The sequence below is a fragment of the Takifugu flavidus genome, chromosome 1, assembly GCF_003711565.1.
Source record: "Takifugu flavidus isolate HTHZ2018 chromosome 1, ASM371156v2, whole genome shotgun sequence".
Lineage (NCBI taxonomy): Eukaryota > Metazoa > Chordata > Actinopteri > Tetraodontiformes > Tetraodontidae > Takifugu > Takifugu flavidus.
Window position 1 is genome coordinate 26,676,492 of NC_079520.1, and position 24,057 is coordinate 26,700,548.

Sequence of the window (24,057 nt, forward strand, 5' to 3'; positions counted from 1 at the left end):
AAAAAACAGGTGTGTGTGTGTATGTGTGTGTGTGTGTGTGTGTGTGTGTGTGTGTGTGTGTGTTTTATTAAACCATCCACATCCCCAACATCTCCAGAGGGGAGCAGCTGGTCGAGGCTCTGGAGGTAAACATGAAACTGGGTCATGGAGGGTTTCTGATAGGATCGATTGATCATCAGGACTCTGAGCTCTTCTTCTCTGCTCTGCTCACCCTCCCACAGCTGCTGGGCAGTTTTCAGGACACGGAGCGGGCCAGCATCGCCAAAGCTGTGAAGGGCAGAGCTCTGTGGATCGGCATCAAGAAGTTACTGATGCTGATTGAAATGTCTCTGGAGGTGAGAACCAAACTCTCTGGACGTGGTTCCATGCGCCAGAGCCAACGTGCACGGCTCTAAAAGACTGGATCATGTGACCGTGGCTCATCCTGTGGCTGTTCTTTTATGGTTCTGAAAATGATGTCTTTGTTCTTTTTTATCAGCCAGCATTAATAAGGATTTTCACCCTGGGGGCGGGGCATATCAGGACACACCCACTGACACACCCATCAGCACCACAACAACACAAGGAGACATTTTCAGATACACAAACTCTGTAACCTGTAGACGCCGATACCAATTCATGACCCCCGTGCGTGTCTGTTGGCGCACGTGTGTGTGTGTGTGTCTGTGGTATGCTGATGATGTGCGCCGCCTGTTTGTTGGAACTGTTGGATGCTGTGTAATTGCTGTGGTATGCAGCCACGTTCGACACCCCGCGCCGCCTGTTCCGCTGAAGTATGAACGCGTGTTTGCCGGGACACGCTGCCTCGCCGCTCTTTTCCTCTCATTCCGCTGATCTCTGACGTCTCACGCCTTCGCTCTTGTTTAGCTACAGGCGGTTCCAGACATACTGTTAGTGCTAGCATTGGCTGCTACTAAATCTACCCCCCTTCGTCTTCCAAACAGCCGTGTCGCATGGTCACAGTTTTAAACTGATGCTCCCTCACACATAAGATGATAACTGCAGGTGTTTCGCTGCTGCTGTGGCTGAAATCAGACTGGTTGTGTTTCACATGAACGCTGGTCAGAGCGTGAGCAGGTTCCTGTCTTCTGAAGGAAGAAGGAGCACAAGTCTGAGCTCAGCAGCTCTCACCTCAGTGTTTTATTGTTCCTGCCACAAATCTGTGTTGCTCTCTGGAAAATGCAATATAATGTTCTGGGACTTTGGATCTTATTCCTCGTACTCACCTGTTTTTACTCTATCTATGTTACTGAAATCTACTATTGAGGAGGAGGAGGCATTTGTGGCGTTTGTCCCGACGCATTGAATGTCAGACGTGTTGAAGTCAGCCTGTTATGGGATGGAGCAAAGCGCGGCGATCCTCCCCAACGGCCGTGCTGTGTAACCTCGGGAGCTGCTGCAGACGTTCGCTCGTGGGCATCTGTGAAAGCGCATTGGTGCCAAATTAGCAATGGAAACTATTGTTTCATCTGTCAGCGACGGAACTTGTCCTCAAATTCCTCCCAAGGCTTTGGATAAATTCCCCGTTTGGCGAAACACTCGCGGGAAACAGACGAGACCGGAGACGTTTTTGTTCTTCAAATATATAATCTTAGTTCAGTCATACAGATATATACATCGTAAAATAAATAATATTTATAAAAACATAACATTTACGATTATAAAATAAAAAGGGAATTATTCACTTTAAAACATTTTTACAAAGCTTTGGATGATAGCAGGAGTGACGGTGGGGGGGGGACTGAACATCGGGGTGGGCCCACGCATGCTGAGCAGGGTCACATTAGACAGGACTTTTCTAACAAGTGGTCGAGCTCCAAAACTCCTGTTGAAAATGTTTCACAGCCAATGAAATGACCTTACGGGGACGGTCGGAACGACTGCTTCAGAGCTGATATGCGATGCGCAAATTTACAGACCAGGTTCATGGAAAAAAACCAACAGACGTGGTGGCAAAAGCCTGACGTCTGTTAAAGAAACCTCACTTTGAATTAAAAAAAAATGTATTAGCATTATTGTCACTAGCAGGTTCTTTCAGTTGGTCTTTTAGAGCATCACTGCTGCGGCAAACTGAAGCCTTTCAGCATTGTTGTACACTGAAAAGATGAGAAGCCTTTAGCGCCCCCTGTGGCTGGAAGAAAGGTTTCATAGACGAAAGCAGAACGTCTCCAAACAAGACCAGAATTGATTAATATTAAGCATGCTAAAGCTTGATTTGAGGTCGGCGCGTCCCAAACAAAAACAGCCATAAATTATCTTCCACCATGATTGGAAAATATGCAGGTGTGTTGCACAACACTTGTGGAGACATTTTCCACAAGGACGTGAAGCGTTTTCAGTTTGATCGTGGCTCAAAAAGAAAAAGATCTGGGAGGGGTGTGGGGCAGAATAGTGCACACGTATTCGCGTCTGGGGCTGTTAGTTAGCGGAATGAACATGCTTGTTCACACACATGCTGCATACCTCCATTTCCAGCCTGATGGGGATATTTCAGAAATGCGGGGCTATAAAAATGGAGCCGTGGCAGGTATCTCCGAGGCTCCTCGGTCGAGTCAGTGTGCAGGGGGGCCAAACTCTGAGGATTCTATCAGCTCAGTAGTCAACAGAAGACCTGCCTGTTCAGTTTCAGTAGTGATGTTTTCCAGGGGCTGCCCACAAGTTCAGAGTCACAGCGAGGAGGTCGGCTTAGTTTAAAAATCAAAACGGGGGGGCAAAAGAGAACCCGACCACGTGGGCCGGGGATGTGAGGCGTAAGTTAGAAGATGCTTCTACATCAAAAAGCAACGAGTCTGGAAGTTCTTTTACTGCATTAATGTCACAGGTCAAAGGTGTTGCTGTACATGCCGCGCTGGTGATGGAGGGGAAATAAATAAAGACAAAGGGGAGGAGCCTGACGCTGCAGGGGAGATGGTGGCGTCTTTGTGGAAGGCCAAAGGAAGCATCTGATTACCGACCTGCCGCTTATTGAGGCCTGTGGGTGTCGTGCAGGGGGCGGGGCGTTAGGTGTGTGTGGGGGGGCGCGGCACTTGTAGTCCAACAGTCAGGCCGCCTCCCTCACTTGCATGTGTGAACGTCGTAGACGCCCACGCACTCCTGACAGCTGACGTAGCAGCACCAGTGGAAGTTGCAGTGGCATTTCTCTTTACGCTTCTCAGTCCGGGTGTTGTGGCCGCGGCCGCAGCACAGCAGGTCGCAGCCCTCTATTCCGTGCGACGACACGTTGCACACGCGATCTCGAGTCCCGAAGGAGCCCGTCTCGGGGTTGGGCTCGCAGAAGTTTGGCGAGCCCTCGTAGTAGACCAGGTCGCGCTCAGTGGGGTGCTTAAAGAAGTTGTACTTGACCCGCAGGGTCTCCACCCAGCCTCGGGACTCGCGGTGCTTCTCCACCACCATCTCGGAGGCGCTGTCGTACTTGTCCTTCAGGTAGTTGCCCAGTATGCGGAAGACCGGCTGCGCCCACCAGCACGTCTTGACCTCGCAGCTCCCGGACAGGCCGTGGCATTTGCAGCGAAGGTGCATGTGGTCGAGGATGGTCTGAGAAGCAGAGAAGACTTAGAAAACAATGTCCCCAAAAGAAACTTGTGTCTTTTCAATATTTCTCTTGGTGAGGTTTGTTGTTGTCGTTCAGGGGAGCTCAGACTTTACAGCTACTTTCAGTAGTATATTATATTTACGTGTAATACAGTAGCATGCTATGTTTATTGCTAAACATGTATAAACTGTTCCCTGGCTGGTTGTTGAGGGCTTTCAGGTGCTGAGAAGATGGTGTTGAACAGGTGGACGATTCAAACTTTACCGGACGTTCAATAATGCACAGCAGAGCAACGCAGCTGTGGAGTACAGATGCTCTGAAGTCCTCTTAATTCCCTTTATCTAGTGTCAACACAGGGCGGCATTTACCTTTGTGCCATAACGTCGCTGCGTTTCATGTATAGCTGCTGTTTAGCTACAGAACACCCCTCGCCTAGGCAGTCGGCAGGTGGCTGAGGCACCTCTGCAGAGTTGGGTGACATCACTCTGTGGAGCTCGTTATGCCAAACCAAGCGGCCAGGAGCCCTCAGGGCTCAATAATGGAGCGTGAGAGGGCCAGGTGGAGAGGAGCGCCGCGGTTATCCACGGTGGTCTCGGCTCCTGTGTGCTCAGATCAAAGGGCCGTGTTGTTGCCGTGTGCTCCCTCCTGTTTGCCCCTCAGCCAGAGATGTTTGAGTCCGTGCTGATGTCCTCCTCCCCCCCTCCTGCTCATCGTATTTGACTGGCAGGGAATTCCTTTCATTGGGATGCAAGGTATGAAAAGAGCGGTAGGTGTGTGTGTGTGCGTCTGTGTGTGTGTGTGTGTGTGTGCGCGCTGCAGCAATTACTCAGTCATTCAAAGCTAAGAGCTGATTTTCATGTTGAAATGTGCGGACAAGTAAAATATTGAATCTTTAATTGACGCCTGAGCGATTAGGAGAGAAATCTGCTGTTTTCCTTTGATCCTTCAGCCAATTTTCTTCTTGGTTCTTTTTCAAATAGATTTATGTTCCCGTGATGCTTTGCAGGTTTGTAAAACTTGTTTGTTTCAATTTGTCCTACTCTTTGATCTCTTTGATCTTGAGAGAACGTACAGAACTCACTTCTAAACATTTGTAAGAACTGGCAACACGGCTTTTACACAAACTTTGGCCCAGTTCTGGTGTGGAGGAAAAAAATGTTTTAATTAACTCAGGCTGATGGTTCTCGATTCCCCTGACCATGAGATTAAAGAAACATCTGGCTTTGGACAGGAAGTGACATTTTCTATTCAGCATGTGGAGCCCTGTTCCATCAAGGTTTTCCCAGTTTCCCCAACACATTTGGGATGGACTGGAACAGCACTGTACTGGAACACTGCAGTGCAGGATATGCTGACCCTCAAACTCAGTCCTCGAGGGCCACGATCCTGCCGGGTTTTCTGTCCTACCAGGCTGAAAATGCATTCAGTGGGACAGAAAACCCGGCAGGGTCGTGGCCCTCGAGGTCTGAGTTTGACATGCCTGCTCTAGAGTATGAGAAGATAAGAACATGTCATGATGGAAGTGTGGACGCGTTTACCGTGCGCCCTGCTTCATTGTTGTGTCGGTTCATCGCCGAGCGAGCATCCGGACGATTCTCTCTGGCGTCGGCGAACTCCCTGGACACCAGCACACCGAACTCTGCGTCCTCGCTGCAGCCACCCCATTTCCAGCCCTCCCCGGGGGGACCTTTGTGGTGGGCGTCACAACCACACATGGTGGATGTACCCTCGGCACAGGAGCGCGTCACTGCGTACGCCACGCCTGCCGATGCTATGGCGTGGACAAACGCTGACTCCCGGGTCGCTGAGACAGACAAGATGAAGAGAGACAGGTAAAGAGAAAGACAGACAGGTTGTCAAACATGTACATGGCAATTCTTTATAACTGCCACCGACCAGAAAGGTAATGAAAGGAATACCTGCAGGCAACAACCTTTTAACGCTACATTTCATCTTTGAGACAGCATGTTTGCGGACTGGAATTTGTGGGAAAACAAGGAATCTGTAGAAAGGAACCTTTTCCAGCATGTTGGCGCCAAAGCACGAGGGTCATCAGCCATAATGAAGCAGAGTCCCTGCAGGATATAAGCTCTTTGTGGTTGTGCCATGACGGCCAAATGCTCAGCAGGATCTGACTGACCTCCTGTCATCCCTGAGGTGTGCTACTTTGCATCTGGATAGTGTTTCAGGAATGTTGTTACCCCCCTCCCCATCCCCTGTTCACAGCCCAAGGCCTTGTGGTGAGACCTAGCAGCGTGTCAACCTGCGTCTTCTTCACCAGGATGGAGTTACACCTCCTTTGAAGCCAACAGCTTATTATGTAACCAGACACCATTGTTTCACAATCACAGCACACTTAGTTACACTCGTTTGCCCTCCAACAGGCCCCACACAACCAGCTTCTCCTGCTCTGATACACAAATTTAAACAGATTCGTATGAACTTGACAGCAGGACGAAATCTGTATTTTTCAGACCGCAAGTTTCCTCCCAAGCCACTAATTACTCTGCAATTTAACTGCCGAAATGTGGCTTTCGAAACCCAATTAGACAAGTTTGGGAGCAGTCAAATTTACTTCTCTATGACTGACAGATTGACCCTTTTCTCAAATAATTTATTGGCTAATGAAAGAAATTAGAAATTTTCTGGCTGGTAAAAAAAAAGGAAGGAAACCTGCTGATGTAAATTAAAATTGTGCCTTTGACTCCTCGTTGAATCTTTACTCAGTTTGTTGACACGCAGCCTTCAATTTTAGCATCCTTGATTCCCCTGTAAGCCTGGCTTGGTTCTCCAGAACAGGGGCCTGTGAGTCCGGGGCCTCTGGATGTCTGGCTGTTAACCAAGGCTAGTGCTTCTCCTGCTACCTGCTGGGCCCATCAATCCGCCTTTGTTTCCCTTGTGTCACACTGTATTATCCACACAAAGGGCCCAGCAACTCGCGCCCCAACAGCCCCGCTCTGCCCAGAGCTGGCATTCCCTAAACTCCCTAACCCCCCCCACCCTCTCTTCTTCTCACTCTCTAGACCCCCCTCTACCAACACCCTGAGTTAAAATCCCATACACCGCCACCCACAGGACCAAAACACCCTAACAAACGGCTCAACCGCCAACAGTGCCACCATAAGATACAGAAGCCGATTGGTAGCCCTTCCATCCTGAACATTTCCAGTCATCGCTTCCAAAGTTTTCACCTCTTCCTCTGCCCTTCCTTCCTTCACTTCCCTTTCCCAAAGTGCACACCCGGCCGAGGTTGGGAGAGATCCCCTTTCAGCATGTTTTCATGACAGAGTCAAAAGGGCGTGTGAATGGGGCGTCCATGAGAGCTGGACTGTGTGAGGCGAGCACTGGTCTTCATGCACAGTAGGGGTTGAGCGGAGCCCCTGGCCCTTTTCTATTGCCTGTAATCTCATTTGGCCTCCCCTCTCCCTTTCATTTGACTGTGGAGCCGGAGCCGCTCACACTGCCCATTTCAGTCCAGATTCTTCCCCCTTTGACATACAGGGTAATTCATTTTTAACCACGGGTCTCACTCGCAACACACAATCTTCTACCTTTACAATATGGCGCTCAGGGCAGGTGAGACCCGTGAGTCTCCCGTTGTGCAGATGTTTTCCTCCGCTTGGATGTTGGCATTATAAATTGCAGTGGTTCAGGCTCAGGACTGGCTCTTTGTGAATGGTTTACCTTTGTCAAGCACAGGTCCAAAGATGGCCAGGTTGTCCTTGATGGTAGTACAGTTCCATCGCCGGCCCCTGAACTGATGCTGGCACTCCTGAATCCCCAGCTTGATGCCTTCTGCAACGCTGGGCATGATTTCTATGTAGTTGCGACAGAATCTCAGCTGCTTGGGCACCAGGCCGGGGATAGAGCCACACAGGATGGGTTGGGAGCCCAGAGAGGAGTACTGCTGCCCTAGTGCCAGGGACCTGTAACACACAAGATATCACTTTTAGTTACTTTGCAGAGCTTAAGAGACGTGACTTCTCCTTGGGTGGCACTTTTTTCACACACTCCTGAACAGATAAGACAACCCACGCTCCCCAGCAGGGATCGATCACCACAAGACGGCAAAGACCACTTAGAAATGCCAGAAACCACAATGGGTTTATTCAAGTAATTATTTTTAATTGCTTTTGCTCTTCAATTACCCATCCATGTTTTGACATGTTGTCAAAGACAAGCTCAAACTGTTTCGCTGTTTTACAGTCAAGACTTTATTTCTTTAAATTGTTTCCACGCACAAACGCGAAGGCCAGGGGCGTTTTACAGTAGAGGGATGCGACGTGGATGTTATAGGGTTCTGCCGCATTACTGAGAGGAAAACTAGTCCCGATCGCATGCTGCTGAGTCTGGGCGGCATCGTGGCGCTGGGGCCAAGAAGGGATGATGGAGGGAACAATTGAAAGCAGTCAGATCAGGCCGTCACTCAAGATGACCTCAGGACCCCCGCGGGGTGCAACCCTATCACAGCAGACACCGACTCTGACAGATGAGTGGAGAGCTGCCCCCCCAACCCAGACATAAAAGTCAAGCCATTGAAGTCATGGGGAAACCCCCTCCCCTCCCCTCCCCAGGTTCATAGCTCATGTTATGTTGTTGCTACATACAGACAGGCCACCCCCCCACTCCCCCCACACCTCTACCCTCCTGTCAAGTGTTTGTGATCTCAGGTGAGCTCTGTCACCAGGTATTACATAAATTGTTAAACTATTAGATTAAGCGATTTGAAAAAAAAAAGAAAAAAGATTTTACATTTTATCATGAAATTCCACTTTTTTGAATCTGTAACACAGATTTAATATCCCACAGCACTCTATCGATCTGAGTTTGCGTTCCTGTCTGAGGGTGAACTGAAGCGGAGGAAGCCACATTAGCTCATCCTCCATCCCACTCCCACCAACATCACCCAGTTTGAGTGTTGCTGACTTCATCCCGTCTGCTGACTAAAGGACCTTAATTACACTGTCTGCAGCCTCGATGCTGCCCATTAATCTCCAAGTTGTGGGGATGGGCCAGAGGGGAAGAAGCCCTGCAAAGAATTCGGTTTCGAGCTCAATATTGTTGCAAGTTCCTCAAAAAGAAGACCTTTTTAGCCTGAGAACAAATATCTGTATTTAAATGCCAGTGCCAGCGTCTGCAACTTAACCGGTTGCCCACCACCCTGAACTAGAGGCTTAGCCAGTAAATCTGTGATTTCTGATGGAATCAATTATCTAACCGCATAATACTTTGTGGTGGGCATTGCATGTTTAGACTACAAGCCAAGGATCTGCCAGCTTATTTATCTTTGTTTGCAAAGGATGTCTTTCGGGTTGATCCTTATGGACAGACGAGATGAAAGAGGGATGTATTTTTGGCCAGGTGCTAATGAGAGTCTTAACCCTCAGGGGGCCGTGAGGCATATCGCCCAAACAGACACACATGCAAGGAGGGCCACATGTGTGCCACACCGATCCCGCGTGTGCTGCCTCACTTCTGGGAAGCCACGAGCGACGTGTCTCAACCAAGTGAGGGAGCAGCAGAGGCAGAATGCTGGGGGAATCTGCTGCAGGGGAAGAGACAAGCAGCAGAGCAGCAGCAAACCACAGGGCTTGGCAGGTGCATGCCCTGGCAGGTCCGGATGGGGCCTCTGTTGGCCTGGGGTGTGTGCCTGTGTGTGTGTGTGTGTACAGCTTGGTGGGGGTTTTCTCAGCAACTAAATGGGGCTGGTGTGAAAGTATGACGGGCCACTGGAAACCGCAGAAATGAAACGGAGGAAACAAAGGGATTCCACCTCACAGCCCACCGAAGCGTGGAAATTGAAATTCACCTAACGGCAAATGACAACAACAATATTTCTCTCAACCACTCCCAAAGCAATTAAACTTCAGCCACACCGCAGCCACTTCCCCACACCGCAGCCGCCGTCTTTGTTCGGTCCTGGCTCTGGTCAAAGGTCACGCAAGGTCTATTACTGTCAATAAAATGTTGCAGCGAAATGTCGTGGGAGGTCTGAATTACAGGGGTCAGCAGGCATCGCTGCAAAGAGGAGCCTTCAGTGAGGTAGCCCTCTAAGTCCACAGGCACTGAAGTTTCAGATGACCCTCTGAACCTGTGACACCTGACCTCACTGCCTGAAACCTGATGGCTGCCACAAGGGTCTGAAGTTCATGACCAGTGCTCAGAGGTGAGTAAACACTCAGGTGCATCTCGGTTGTGCTGCTCATCATTACAAAAATACAGAGAACTAGTAGTTTCAGATCTTGCTCTGGTGGAAGGTATTAATGCAGAACACTGCCCTGCACCATTTAAACTCTTATTTTGGCAAATAAAAGAGCTAATCTGGATAAAGTAACGATAGAAGCAGACTGGTGCCTAAATAGGGTACGTTTGGTTTTGCTACAGTGGCTATTGTTAGCTGAGTGTTGTGGGGCTAAAGCTGGCCGATGCCTGAGCTTCATGATACCAGCAGGTTAATGCTCTGATCATGGAGGTGCACACTTTTCTCAGGTGGAAACTGCTCTTATAATGTCTTATTCAATTAGAAGTTAATTGCGCAGAGTTGTTGTTGAACAAGTAAAGTTATTTTGGGACACTGTTGTCGGCTTATGTTTAGGTTTGTGCCTGAAACTCTGAGTCTCTGGAGTGTTCTCTGAGAACCGGGCTGCAAAACATAGTTTGCATTAAACTCTCATCTTCCTCCAATTCAACTCTATATGTTGACGCCACAGCAGAACCTGTCGGGTTTGCCCGGAGGTGTTGCTAAATGGAGCCTTAGCCGAGCTGTCAGAGCAGAGCGTTGAAGACGCTGCCATCAGAACTTCCTTTATGAATCCCACAACAGAGCCCTCAGAGAGATGAAGACGCAGCAGAAGAAGTGGGCCAAGGAACGCTGCCGGCGTCGCCCGAGGACGGGACTTTTCCTGGCGGAGGCTGGAATGCAAAGCTCGCCTGTAGTTTGTTGTCTTCTCTTTTTCACATGCACATTTTTGATTTGTAGTCCAACAGCTCCTGGCTGATCAGGAAACAAAACAATGACCCCCCCCCCCCCCCCCCCACACACACACACACACATGCGTGCATACACACTGCGGACTGTAGCAGGGAGTGTGTGGGTATATCAGGAAGCCTCTGTAGTCATGAACGTAGCGTGGAGACGAGGGGAAACTGAAGAAGGTGTAAACTTGTGAACCTGCCCTTCGGGAAGACGGAGCTGCACACAGAGAAGCTCTGGAGAAGCATCAGACGCATGTGTGACCGCAGGCCCATCTGCAGGTGGATGTACGTGATCCAGTACTAGATCCTGTAAAGGATGCTCTGAGTCTGGAGTCTTGGGAGACCTGATTTTTCCCCATTTTGATGCTTCCTTTGCAGTTAAGAATTAAGAATGTTGTGTTCTGTCCTCAGCTGGATGTCAGGAATCAGTATCACGTTTTATATTTGAAGACACAAAATTGGTCCAGGGCGCGAGGGAGCAGTTTCAAGAAGGAAGCACAGCCACTTCCACCTGCTCCTCCAGGCCTATTCCAAGGTGTTCCCAGGTCAGCTGAGAGATATAATCTCACCTGCCTGTCCTAGGTTTGCCCTGGAGTCTCCCCACAGATGGACATGCCTTAAGCACCATCCCGAAGGCATCCGAGCCAGATGCCCCTACCACCACCAGTGGCTCTACTTAGAGCTCTTTTTGGCACTCTGACCTCCCCACCCTGTCTCTAAGGCTGAGCCACCCACGGAAGACATAGGTGAGGGTTGGAAGGTAGATTGACCGGGTCAGCTCTCTCCTTACCACAACAGACCAGCTCAGGTTCCGCAGTACTGCCCTGATCCGTGTGTCGATCTCAAGATCCTTTTATTCGCTCACTTGCAAACGAGATCCTGAGATACTTAAACTGGGGGCAGGAACTCCTCTCCGACTCAGAAAGGGCAGCTGAAGACCCTGGTCTCAGATTTAGAGGTGCTCATCTTCATCTCTACCACTTCCCACCCAGCCGCGAATTGTCCCAGCAAGAGCTGAAGGTCAGCTCCTCTGTTAAGTTGAATTGTTTTCAGTCTATTTTTTAAATGATCATCTTTTAGTGGCGGGATCAGCGTGCTCACTCCAGTTTTCACCCAATAAAATGTGACAACAGGGAGGTAATAAAGACTTTAAAAGGTGAGTTTTTGGCCCTCTGCACGTGGCTCTTAATGAGCTCTTGTGCCTCTGGCCGTTGGCATTTTCCCTTTGAGGAACCGTCCTGGCCTGTGTTTTTGGCTAGCTAATAGCTGTGTGCGGGGGGACTTGTCATTTCCTACAGGAGCACATTGCCTGGCCTTTGATGGAGGCTAAAGATTAGGAATGGCCTTTGCTTCTTTGAACTGCCACTCTCCTTTGAACCTCTCACCTAGCTGGAGTTGGGCTGCCCTCCCACTCGTCTGCTCCTGGAAAACGATCTCTGAATATTTGCGTATCGATCAGCTCGGGGACCTGCTCTGGGTCAAAGTCCTCATTCTGGAACATATTACATCCATGTTTTTGAGGACTTTACTTCCTTTTTGTTCCCACTTCTCTCTGGGGAGACATTTATTCTGGGATTTAGCACAATATTGTCTTTGACCCTGGCAGGCTGGAGCCATTCAAAGCGGAACCCCGACGATTCCCGTGAATGACATTCTTGTGGAATTATCTCCACCTTCTAGCGCACCATTGAGAATAATTCTCAAACATCCTTGATCTTTTCACACAGGCGGGCAGACGAAGGATTTTTCCACAGAAAGGATCATTTAAGTGATCCTTGTGCCAACGGTGGGGGATTCTGGGTTTAAAGATTGGATTGAAGATTGGAGGTGGGAGCAGGGTGGGGGTGTTGCAGTCGGATAATGACATTCCTGAGACCCAGAGATGGACTCTGGAGACCCCGCTAAGCTGCTCAGGTTGAGCTAGAAGCTCGATTCAGAAGCTTAATTTTAGTCAGTGTAGAAAAGCATGTGCTTCCAAATTAAAGTGCACGGTTGAAGTTTATTTGGTTTTATTTTGTCACAGACGCAGCCGTAACAGCAAATTAATAAAAAGGACAAAGATTGCATTGATTTATTTCTCTGTGCTAATTGGATTGCAGAGTAATTGACAGTCGGCAGGAGTAATGGCAAGAGTCACTGATAGAATATCTGCTGGTTCCAGGTTCCTGCACAACCGTTTAGAAGATAGGGTTTGACTCTTGATGGTTCGGGTTAGCGGACCGGGCTGAAAACCAACAAATATCCGGTTCCAACAACCCTGGAAAGCTGTGAATGTGTTATTGGACGACCTGGGAATGATACTAAACAACTGCTCGTTTTTTGTCACTCGTAATAATAAATTGAAACTTTTTGGTTTTGGAAACATTCTACAGACACTTTTACACAGCCTGGAAAATCACAAAGACGATAATTGTGAGATTTTTCTTCTGGAAGAAGAAGTCTGTTTTGGCGGAGAGGAGGAGATATCCATTTTTTTGTGTCAAGTGTTATTTTAGGATGCATTGTTGAACCAGGATGGTGTCATTACTTTAAGCTAAAGTTGTTGGTGAGTTAAACTGATGATGGCAGAGTCAACGTTAGCGTCGGCGCTGATGTATCATCACCTCCGCAGAGATGACAGCTACACCGAGCCAACAACACAAGCTCAGACCTTTATTAGCTCGTTCTTCAAGTTCCAAATGTTTCCCTAAAGTTCTCTGAAGCGCACGCAGGCGACGGTGTGGGGCCGCGGCGCATTCGCTCGAGCCTGGACTTTGGCCATTTTGCATAAAAGATGTTTCCCCCAGTCTTCTTGCATTTCCAGCAGGCAGATAACTGGTCTGTCTCGCCTTTCCAACCCCACATCATTAGTTTGCCGCGCACCTCGCCTGCGTTCATGCATATGTGCATATCACAGGAGTTATTTATGCTCTGTTTAGTTTTCAACACCCCATCTTGTCAAAGCAAGGCTGCCAGGCAGGAAGCAGTCAGAACTCCTCTCTAACCGGTCCCACACCGCCCGGAGAATTTACGGTCGAGTCCTCGCCCCTGAGAGGAGCCCGTCCGGGCCCCTGCCGACAGCCGGCACCCTCTCGCTACCTCACATTGCTTCCTTTTGAAAGTGTTTGACGCGTCTCGACACTGTCAGAGGTGTGTGACTCTTGCTCAGGCTCCAGGGGGTGCAGCCAGCCCCCTGCCCGGCCCACGCTTGAAAACTTGTCACCAGAATCAAAGGTGGGTGAGCGATGCCGGGGTTCAAACAGCGCACCGGTGTCACGTTAGCTCCTTGAAGTGAGTCGCTGCAGGTATCTGACAGCCCTGCCTGTGTGTGACTGGAGCCAGCAGTCGGTGTTCAGTCCTCTTTACCACTTCTGCCCTGTGGCCTGCATGTTTGGCAGCCGCGCGCCGTGTAAATGAAACCAGAAGCTGCTCGTGGTTTTGGACGGCACCGGGACCACATGCTAGCCGGGCTACTAAAAAGTGCAGTAGCTCTGACAAGCACGGCGGCACGGGCCAAAAGAGTTCTGTCATCCTCCCGTGCAGATATCTCAAAAATAAAAGCTCTACGTTACAAAAGGAGCCGAGGAGCCGTGAGGTGGCTGAATTTGTAATGAGAGAGACGTCTACGTTTCGGTGGCTGGTGCCAAACCCGATCTGGGGAAATTTAACAAAGACTAAAACCCCGCGGCACCTTAACATATTGTCTCTGGAAAAGTCTGGAGCAGCTGGCGGGGGCAAAAACGACATGCTTAAGTGTTTTTCTGTGTCAACAATAAAAGAATTAATTAAATTTAGCAGAACGCTGAGAGGATTCAAACCAATAGCAGCAAAAATAATCCTAATAATACATTTTGGTTTTTTTCTGACAGGCAATAACAGTCCGGACAAACTCATGCATTCTATTACTTCCTGAAACATTCCCAGAATTGCGCAGCTGATCTGGACCCCGGACCCTTCAGCGATGTCATCTACCGGAAAGCCAAATCTGTAATAGCTATTGTTCAACGTTTTAGCTTTGCGCTCCAACACAAGTTGCTGTTGACAGTTGCTATCATCATGGCAACCGTCCACAGACGCGTCCCGAGCCGAAGTGAACGGATCCGAGCTGAGGAGCCATCCTCTTCGCATCACAACATGTCCCAGTATGATGGATGGACCCGAGCGTGGAGGGGAAAAAGAACGGCCAGCCTTTTCCGCTACACAAGAATTTGAGGTTAAGATTCTTTGGACTGGGCCGGAGAACGGTTTTTCCATGCAGTCAGCTAAAAGTACGCATTCTGCCCTCTCAGAAATGATCATTTGACCAAAAACAGGACCCCCCCCCACCACCACCACCACCTTTAAAAACAAAATAAAAGGTCTTGATGCCGAAACAGTGGATTTGTACTCACCACCAGATGGGATAGCCTCCAAGCACCCTCGAGCTGGACAACCACACACACATCAAATATCCAATCAGATATAAATCCATGAGGTAAGCCCTGCTGTGCGTGCGCCTGCACGCGCGCGTGTGTGTGTGTGCGTGCGCGTGTGTGTGTGTGAGGTTTGAATGGATCAATACATAAAAATTCCAACAGTCACTGAAGAGTTTTCCAGGAAGAGGGCCGCTTGATTGTTGAATGATGGGGAGGTTTAAATGATATTGAAAGAAAAAGCAGTCTTCCCCCCTTCCTAGAGTCAGGCCAGGAAAAGTGTGTCTGTCTCCCAGTAGTTAAGAGAATAAGTGTCTCTAGCACACACGCTCCTACCCGTCTTCTCCTTCCCTCCCTCGCTCTGAGGTTCTTCCCTAAGGTAGATATCTCTCTCTCTCTACTTTTTTCTCCCTGAGGATGCCTCATCCAAGGCCCAATATTAAGGGGGGGGGGGCTTTGAGATGTCAGCTGGCAAGCCAATCACAGGAGATGGCCTTAGGTTACGAAAAAAAAAAAATTATTATTCGTTCCCATCTGTCAATCACACGCCACCCCCTGGTAATGTGGAAAAGAAAGGAGAGAGTGAAAAAGGGGAGGGGGGGGGTCGAGGGAGGGAGGGACACATGAAAAAGGTAGACTGGAGTTGATACTCAACTTGTTTCATCCAAGAAAAATAAAAAAAAAACACAACCCAGAATCCCGGTGTGGCTGGTGGAGGGATGTAGGTCAGCATCTCTGCACCGGAGCGCTCGCGCACACACACACACACACACACACACACACACACACACACATGCACACACACGCCTGATCTCCAACGAGCGCACATTGGGACATTTACAGTGAATTTTCTAAATTGTTGTCCGCCCGCCCCAACAGGGGAGGACATAAAAGGGGACACAATAAAGCCATAAACGCTGGCGGTGGCTGGGCCAGGCATGCAGGGTTCTGTGCTCCAGCGGCCCAAAGGCGACACATTTTACATCAACGCTATTGTCATTCTGATGGGCTGCTGGGCGAGCGACTGTGGGGGGGGGGGCAGAGAGGGACGGACACTTGTGATGGACTTAGCCTGAAGTATATTTGATTCAGGCTGTAGGAAACTGAGGGGGACAACGACAAACAAGGCGGATGACGCAGAGCAGACATGGAGATGGTAATCAGGGTGGGGGTTAGCTTAGGTTATGGTTATGGTTTTGGTCATGGACCTCTGCGGCTCGGTTCAGTCCAAACAACAAGACTATGTAAGTCATTGATCCAAGACATCGCATTTGACTCCAGAGCTATCGAACTCCCTTAAAACATCCCTTAAAGGCAGATGGGATTCCCCTTAAATCCCATTTAAATTTGCAACAACAAAATCTATAGGAAGCCACGTTTGATCAAAATTTTCACTCAATTAAAAAAGAGAGGGAGCGAGAACATTTCTGGCTTATTAAAAATAGATTTACAAGTCATTAGTCCAGATGGATCCCATGATGGGTTTCACAACAGATTGAGTGTGCGGAGCCATATGGAAACCAGCCTTTACGGGACCCGTTTCCAAGGAAGGGAGGTCATTATAGGTTCAGCGACAAAGTCAAAGATGTTTTGCTTCCTTTTCATTAGGTTTGGAATCTGTTGCTACCAACGGATGAACCGGAGCGGTTTTAGCGAGTTCGCGCTGCCGCTAAAACGTTCCACACGTGACGTTTGTTCTCCGTTTTTGTGACCGGGTTCAACATCTCAATCGTCTCTGCCTCTGATAGGTGCTGCCCAGGGCCCCCGCCGACTCCGCTGAAAGCCTGAGGGGGCCGGAGGGTCACGCAGCAGGGGCTGGGAGCGCGAGTGCCCACCACAGAGACGGCAGTCGGGAGGTCAGCACCAGCGTGCCCCCCCCCCCTTCAGCCACCACCGTCGTTTTATTCCTCCATAACAAAGAAAATAGGGAAACAGGCAGTAACTGAGCAGCACTCGACCCACCACACTGTTGGAGGGCGGCGGGACAGGAGGGGGGGGGGCTTGTCTGTAAATGTGACAATAATTAATAGATATGTTTGGAAGATGTGTCAGAGGCCGCCCCCCCCCGGAGCCCTCCACCTTCCCCCCAAATAAAAATGCTTTTTTGTGTCACAGCCGAGTCCACGGTGAGTCACGTCTGTTTCCAATCGGCGCCATCGCCGGGTGTCCAATCAGAACTGTGCCGAGCTCAGCTCCGGAGCTGGACGAGGAGCCGTGAGCGGCGTTCCGGGCCAGGATCTGGGGAATGCGGAGAAGCGGAGCCCAGACACGACGACACTAAACGTGTTATTCGGTGTAAAAACGTGTTGTTGGAGGTCCCCCGCCGGGCTGGTTTCTACGGCGACTTGAGAAAGACCGCAACCAGGTCCGGGTCTTTCTCAGGCCTAATCAGTGTATTATCACAAAAAAGGACATGTGTTCGGCCCCCCCCACCGCCCTCCCCAGTCAATCCGACTAGCATGGCTGGACACAAGCAGCCAATAAAACCGGGATTAGCGGGGTAGCTACACACACTGGGCTGTGGCGAGAAAGTTCCTGAACACGCCAGATCCTGCCCCACTCCCCTCTCCAACAGCTTCGCATCCCTCTTCCTCCTTCATTCCTTCCATCTCTCACTTCGCTCCACGTGTTCCCGTCTCTCCCGGAACGTTTCAGGACCTCTGACCTCCTTCATCCAGGAATTACTCTGGACCGGCACCACCTTCTTCTGACCCTGTATGCAGATGGTTGCACCTCATTTGTGCTCCTTTAAACCACATTAACCCCCCCCCACCCCCCATGGAGTGTTTAATTAAGAGCAGAGAGCGATAATAAAACCCGAGTGTTTGCCGTCTGTACAGGAAGTGCATCATGTTTGCTGTCATGTCTGGGGAATTTTGGAAGGCCTGAGCCTCCCGGTACTTGGACCACCTCGGCCCGGAGTCCTTGCTGGGGTGTCCTGGAAATGGTTGGGTGTTAAAGATAATATCAACGCTTTTGTCAGGGGGTTTTAAGACGGGGGATAAAGGACACCCCCACGTCAACCTTTTTTCATTAGAGCAGCAAACACTTCATCCGTCGGCTGCTGGAGGGGAGCCCTTCTGGGGGGGGGGGGGGGGCTCTCACACACAGGGACAGGTCTAAACCCTCAGCGGTCTTCAGCCGGACACCGAGGCAGCCTAATTAAAGGGCACTTAAGCCCCCGAATGTGCGGCGGTGCAGGTTGGAGTTGGTGGGGGCTCCTGCTGAGAGGGACAGGATTCATGGCACTAGTAAACAAGGCAGACCAGGACAGAGGGACTGAAGAGGGCTGCGAGCCAGAGACTTTGTTCACACGAGATGAAGAGTCAACAGCATCACCATCCCTCCCCCCCCCCACCCCCACCCCCCCAGCCAGCCCCCCTAATAACCACCTTCTTCAGAGGGGCTGTGAACACAATGCCATCCCACTCCCCTCCTCTTGCTCTCAATCACTGCGGGGACAATGAGAGGAACCCCCACCACCACCGCTGCCACCCTCCTCCTGCCCCTCCCCGACCCCCAAACAGACACTTCTTTTATTGAAGTTCTTTGGTGTTCTAATCCTCCGCTTCCTCCAGGGGCAATAATGGACTCCCTGCGTCAGCCTTTTCCAGGGAGACTCTCATCCAGGCGGGCCTGGGTCACAAGTCCACCTCTCCTATTGGAGACGACCGTTCCCGTCCCATCCGGCTCATCTACAGGCCTGGAAACCACCACGCTCACTCCCCTTTGATGTTCATCAGCCTCCATTTGCATCAATCTGGAGTCTGAGAATTCATGTTTCAGGACGTTTCGGGACTGTCTGTGTCTTAAAGAGAGGGCTTGGACACTTAAACCTGCGGCACTTTGTCTTGAACCCCGAGCCCAGCCTCCAGGATGAGCAGCATTGACGGTCAGCACGAGATGATAGCGCCACCTTCTGGCCACTTTCTGTCATTCCTGCTTTTTTTTCCTCCCTTCTTTTTTTAATGTCAGATTCAGGGTTTAGGTGACGTCAGTGGTGTTCTTTAAATGGGATTAATCCAGGAAAACAAAATGATCCAGGAGAACGCAAAGAAGAAAACGTTCTAGCGCCTTCTTGAAATGTGAAATCCGACCTGTTGACGTTGACGTAAGCGCAGTCACAAGGTCATGACTTCATTCTGCCCGAGGAGAAGCAGCTTTGCAGACGACGTGTGAAGAATTGAGGTCTCGGCCCCCGAATGCCAGAAGAAAACCTGAAACGTGCTGCATTCGAGAGCGGCGTGGAGCATCGTGTTACGTCTGGGGGGCTCTGCCTGATGACCCGTGGGCATGACTCAGCGTAGAGACACGCGCCCATGAAGCTGGGTGGACCTGATGACGCCATTGCAGGCCGCGCCCCCGCCCTGGGCCTGTGACACGGGTCCAGGCTTTGTTCCGGGGCCAGCGGTGATCTCACCGTTCCGTCACCCTCCGCTCGCGGCTAAAGCGAGCTCTAGGTTTACACGGCTGACGCCGCCACAGCAGCCGGGGCTGCAGGCGCCACAGCGGCGCCCTTGTCACACCAGCAGACCCGGTTCTCACCGTTCGCCTTACAAACGTCGGGTGTCAGCTAACGTTGCTACCAGAAGGACGTAGCTGCCCCCCCCCCCACTCCCTACCCCCGGCCCCAGGCTGCTGTGGGCCTAAATTAGTGGGAGGTGTTGGGTTGGGATCAGAACACAAAACCGTTGATCTGTGACGGTGGGACCAGAAGTTCACCTCCATCAGTCATCTCATCGGCCTGCAGCCCCTCACCTGGAGACCAGATCAGCTAGGAGCCTGGGCCAGGAACCAGTGGGCCAGGAACCAGTGGGTCAGGAACCAGTGGGCCAGGGTCCCCCCTCACCTGTTCAGCTGTTTTCAATACATCTGCCTGTCGTCATGACTGAGTATACTGGGGCAGAGAGGATACAGGGACTGGTTATACTGGGGCAGAGAGGATACAGGGACTGGTTATACTGGGGCAGAGAGGATACAGGGACTGGTTTTACTGGGCAGAAAGGATACAGGGACTGGGTATACTGGGGCAGAGAGGATGAATGGTCTGGGTATACTGGGACAGAGAGGACACAGGGACTGGTTTAACTGGGCAGAAAGGATACAGGGACTGGTTTTACTGGGAAGAAAGGATACAGGGACTGGGTATACTGGGGCAGAAAGGATAGAGGGACTGGGTATACTGGGACAGAGAGGATACAGGGACTGGGTATACTGGGACAGAGAGGATACAGGGACTGGTTTTACTGGGCAGAAAGGATACAGGGACTGGTTTTACTGGGAAGAAAGGATACAGGGACTGGGTATACTGGGGCAGAAAGGATAGAGGGACTGGGTATACTGGGACAGAGAGGACACATGACTGGGTTTACTGGGGCAGAGAGCATACATGGACTGGGTTTACTGAAACACAGGGAATGAATGGATGAAGTATACTAGGGCAGAGTGGTCATTCTGGGATGGAGGCTGGACTGTTATACTCGGGCAATCATTTAACTGGTTATGCTGGAACAAATGGTTTTCCTCGAACAGATAACTGACTGGTCATACTGGGCCAGAGAGGACAGATGGACCACTAATAATGGGAAATTTGCGTGAGTTAATATGGCATTTATTTAAATTCACTACTGTGGTATGTTTACATGTCTGCAGACAGTAAGAACATGACAACAGTCTCAAACGTCAATGTGACCGGTTGTATTTTAATTTAGTTTTTATTCTGTTACTTTGTTAACATAAGAAATGATCTGAAAATATATTGATATGATATGATTTTGCCGTACATAAAAAGCCACACATTTATATTTCATCAATAATTATGCTTAAAACTATTTTTATCGACAAAAATGCCGCTTTGTGAACGCCCCCTTCGTGGTGACGTCAAAAGGGAGCGTCGTCCTCGATGGGCAACGCATTCAGCGCTGATTGGCTGATCTGGGTCATGTGACCGGCTGCAGCCAGTGCGAGCCGAGTGCGGTGTGGAGCCGTGGACCCGAGCAGCGGTGACGTTCCACCCCGATGTGTGCTGTTGTGTCGCCAGCTGTTGTCTGGAAGACGACGGGAGGAGAGTGTTTGAGTCTCGGTGGGTCGTGAGTCGGCTGGAGCGGACGGTGGGACATGTGGAGCCGGAGGACGTGACCGGAGGACCGTCCCCAACTGGCCTCCAGTCCCACAGTTGCATCAGGTCCATTACTGGAGCCATCGCCAAGACAAAAACTGTGATAACGGACCAGTGCAGGTACACGTCGGAGTTGAAGCCATTTTTGTCTGGAGTGGGTGTGTTGGACGGTGGCCGACAGGTGCAAACGCGCTGCAAAACGTTAAACGCGCTCCACAATCGGTGCGCCGGGTCTCTGGGACGCTGATTTAATTCTTTGAGAGGCGGACTAAAAAGGTACGTTTGTCCTTTATGTCGTTTTGAAACACGGCTGTAAAAGAAAGATTTGCGTTGCTAAAGTTGGAGGCTTTAACCTGTCAAATCTTGCGTTCGTGTCAATAGGATTAATAAAACACTGCAAAAATCTAAAATAATATCATATAAGTTACTGAATATCATCCTCTTAAAATATGGGGGGTTTGGCTCAAACTGTAAATGACCGGTTTGTTGATTTTCATTCATAATTTTTCTTCAGACAAATGTTGGGGTCATGAGTGAGGTCACTTCCGGTCCCAGTGCTGGTCTGAACTGCTGCTGCTGCTGCTGCTCAACATCTGCAGCTCGTCCGTTTCAGAGGTTGAGCGTTGAGCTGCCGGCAGCCTTTGAGCAAACGCCAGTGACCTGACAGCATATTTGAGCTCAATACGCGTTTCTGAATGAGACGCTAGTGAAGATTAACGGTGCGTTTAGTGGACTGTTACCCCGGGAGGAGCGGAGGGGGGGGCACTCAGGAAGGCTTTGAACCCGCGTGCATTTCAGCGCGTGTCGTGTGTGTGGGGGGGGTGTTTTCGCAGCAGGTGTTGAACATGAACGTGGGCACGGCGCACAGCGAGGTCAACCCCAACACCCGGGTGATGAACAGCAGGGGGATGTGGCTGTCCTACGTCCTGGGCATCGGGCTGCTCCACATCGTCCTGCTCAGCATCCCGTTCGTCAGCGTGCCCGTGGTCTGGACCCTCACCAACCTCATTCACAACCTGGTGAGCCACGACTTCGGGGGGGGGGGCAGCTTTGAGATGTGATAATGGACTGGTGGGGGGCACCTCTCTCTGCAGTGCATGTACCTGCTGCTGCACACGGTCAAAGGGACGCCGTTCGAGACGCCGGACCAGGGGAAGGCCCGCCTGCTGACCCACTGGGAGCAGATGGACTACGGCGTGCAGTTCACCGCCTCACGGAAGTTCCTCACCATCACGCCCATCGTGCTGTAAGTGTCGCCGCCGCCTTCAGGGGCGCTTGGTAACCGTCCTCCTGCGTTAGCGGTTCCATCTGAAAATGTTCTGGAATTCTCTGTTGTCCGGGGGAGATAACGGAGCGCCGTCACCTCGCTGCCGATAGCCTTATCAACCGCAGATGGGGGGGCGCGGCTGCATTTGTTTTGAAGAGGAGCGGCGCGGTTAGCCGCTACAGCGGCGGCAAGAGGAAGTAGCCGCAGTGTAACCTGTAACCGTGGCAACGTCTGGAAATGAGGATACGCTCCTCCCCCGGCAGCTCTCGGACCCTCGGTGACTGACCGGTTGTCTCTTTCCGCTCTTGTCTCCGATATTCAGGTACATCCTGACCAGCTTCTACACCAAATACGACCGCATCCATTTTGTGGTCAACACCGTCTCCTTACTGACCGTGCTGATTCCCAAGCTGCCCCAGCTCCACGGCGTCAGGATCTTTGGGATTAATAAATACTGACGGGATGGACCGCACACAGCTGAAGAGTGTTGGAACCCCCGTGGGGTCCAGTCATGGCACCAAAACCCGGGAGAGGGGGGACCGAGGGACTGACACGTTGTGTTTTGTTGGTCTGACGGTTTCCTGGGGAGACATGTGAGGAGAAGAAAATCTGCCTTTAGCCTCGTTCCTCCTGCTGGATTCTGGGTCCAGACGGGAAGAAACTGTTGCTGATCCGAGAGCTGCAGCCCGGGCCAGACTGGAGAACCCACAGAGGCTTATTTTTAGCCCTTAGTGTTCCTCTCTAGGCCCAGCTGGAGACCGCAAGCTTATTTTATCTGCCCATTTCCCTATTTGAACTATTTCAACCGACCCGACAGAAGTAGAAGTTCTGCAGAACTATTTCTGTTAACCATTTCTGGCTGCTTTGTCCTGCCTGTTACCTTGAGTAAAATTACTCAGCACCCACATCAGAACTCGATTTTTGAGTTGAACTGGATTTTAGAGGAAGAAGAAACTCCTGACGTGATTTTTTTATGAATTTTTCCGACATGTAGGCGAACGCCAGGATCAGTCTGCGATGGTGCCACCGAACCTTGATTTAGCATCATGGACTCTCACGGACACCAAACCGGGACTGACGATGTCACGTTTGTCTCTCAGCGGTATCGTTAGCTGCAGTAGCACAAATATCACTGATGCTAGCTGGACTCATCGGGCTCTTGTGGTTTAATTTATGAACAATTTATCTGTGGACCAAAGAATTGTGAGCCCGTTTTTATTTTTTTTTAAAAGAGTTTAGTGTCTGCAGTTCTCTCCGTTAAGGGCTTTTCATTAATGTCTGCTTGGTAAACACGCAGCGGCCTCATTTTGGGACGAAGGCTGATGTCAAACAGTGTGAAATATTGAATACAACATTTTCCAAATACAATCAGAATCGTTGTTTTGTTTTGTTTTTGTTTTACTGTCGGGAAAAAGAAAAGAAAATGAAAGAAACTGAGGTTAAGGGTCACGTAACCACGCCACCATTCTTTACAAACAGCCAGCAAGGAGCAGATGAAAGCGTGTCCAGCAGAGGGCAGCAAACCGCCGCCATTGAGCTTAATGTAAAGCGACGTTCTGCTCCTATAAATAGGGACCCCTGCTGGGGGGGGGGCTGTTGCGCTCTACTTTCACTTATGCACTTCGTTTGCCCTCACTCTGCCCGACATGTGTCTGTAACACGTCAAAACAAAGATCCACATATGTTCCTATACGAGTTGAGAGTCGTTTCTAGAACTGCTGGTTTCACTCAGCCCCTCAGAAATAGGCTGCTAGCTTCAACATGTCACTGACCC

General features: G+C 50.4%; 2 protein-coding genes and 1 long non-coding RNA gene across 6 annotated transcripts; 2 read left to right on the forward strand and 1 right to left on the reverse strand.

Annotated features, from left to right (window-relative positions):
* Positions 1 to 22: 22 nt before the first annotated feature.
* On the forward strand, positions 23 to 17,635 carry LOC130536532 (uncharacterized). Its single transcript, XR_008953400.1, has 3 exons — positions 23 to 125; positions 222 to 335; positions 16,647 to 17,635. It is a non-coding gene; the product is annotated as an uncharacterized LOC130536532 (long non-coding RNA).
* Positions 1,568 to 15,303, reverse strand: wnt3 (wingless-type MMTV integration site family, member 3). Its single transcript, XM_057052313.1, has 4 exons — positions 14,878 to 15,303; positions 7,217 to 7,458; positions 5,071 to 5,336; positions 1,568 to 3,534 (listed from the first exon to the last, which is right to left on the reverse strand). The coding sequence occupies exons 1-4, from the start codon at positions 14,955 to 14,957 to the stop codon at positions 3,055 to 3,057; spliced, it is 1,068 nt and encodes a 355-aa protein (XP_056908293.1). The 5' UTR covers positions 14,958 to 15,303; the 3' UTR covers positions 1,568 to 3,054.
* A 3,151-nt stretch (positions 17,636 to 20,786) lies between the features above and the next one.
* ormdl3 (ORMDL sphingolipid biosynthesis regulator 3) lies at positions 20,787 to 23,651 on the forward strand. Of its 4 annotated transcripts, none has more exons than XM_057052462.1 (5): positions 20,787 to 21,292; positions 21,531 to 21,735; positions 21,850 to 22,035; positions 22,111 to 22,262; positions 22,606 to 23,651. In XM_057052462.1, the coding sequence occupies exons 3-5, from the start codon at positions 21,862 to 21,864 to the stop codon at positions 22,739 to 22,741; spliced, it is 462 nt and encodes a 153-aa protein (XP_056908442.1). In that variant the 5' UTR covers positions 20,787 to 21,292; positions 21,531 to 21,735; positions 21,850 to 21,861; the 3' UTR covers positions 22,742 to 23,651. The 4 variants fall into 4 exon arrangements, with proteins under 4 accessions (XP_056908442.1, XP_056908449.1, XP_056908436.1 ...); XM_057052456.1 differs by having other exon boundaries at positions 20,790 to 21,292; positions 21,853 to 22,035; XM_057052472.1 differs by having other exon boundaries at positions 20,790 to 21,136; positions 21,853 to 22,035.
* Positions 23,652 to 24,057: the final 406 nt, after the last annotated feature.

Bases quoted from the DNA above. Each gene is read 5' to 3' on its own strand.
- wnt3 (XM_057052313.1), bottom strand. From the start codon at position 14,957: ATGGATTTATATCTGATTGGATATTTGATGTGTGTGTGGTTGTCCAGC. The intron at 7,459-14,877 runs GTGAGTACAAAT...TGTGTGTTACAG, and splicing joins GGAGGCTATCCCATCTGGTG to GTCCCTGGCACTAGGGCAGC. The intron at 5,337-7,216 runs GTAAACCATTCA...TGTCTGTCTCAG, and splicing joins TGGACCTGTGCTTGACAAAG to CGACCCGGGAGTCAGCGTTT.
- ormdl3 (XM_057052462.1), top strand. From the start codon at position 21,862: ATGAACGTGGGCACGGCGCACAGCGAGGTCAACCCCAACACCCGGGTG. The intron at 22,036-22,110 runs GTGAGCCACGAC...CTCTCTCTGCAG, and splicing joins CCAACCTCATTCACAACCTG to TGCATGTACCTGCTGCTGCA. The intron at 22,263-22,605 runs GTAAGTGTCGCC...TCCGATATTCAG, and splicing joins ACCATCACGCCCATCGTGCT to GTACATCCTGACCAGCTTCT.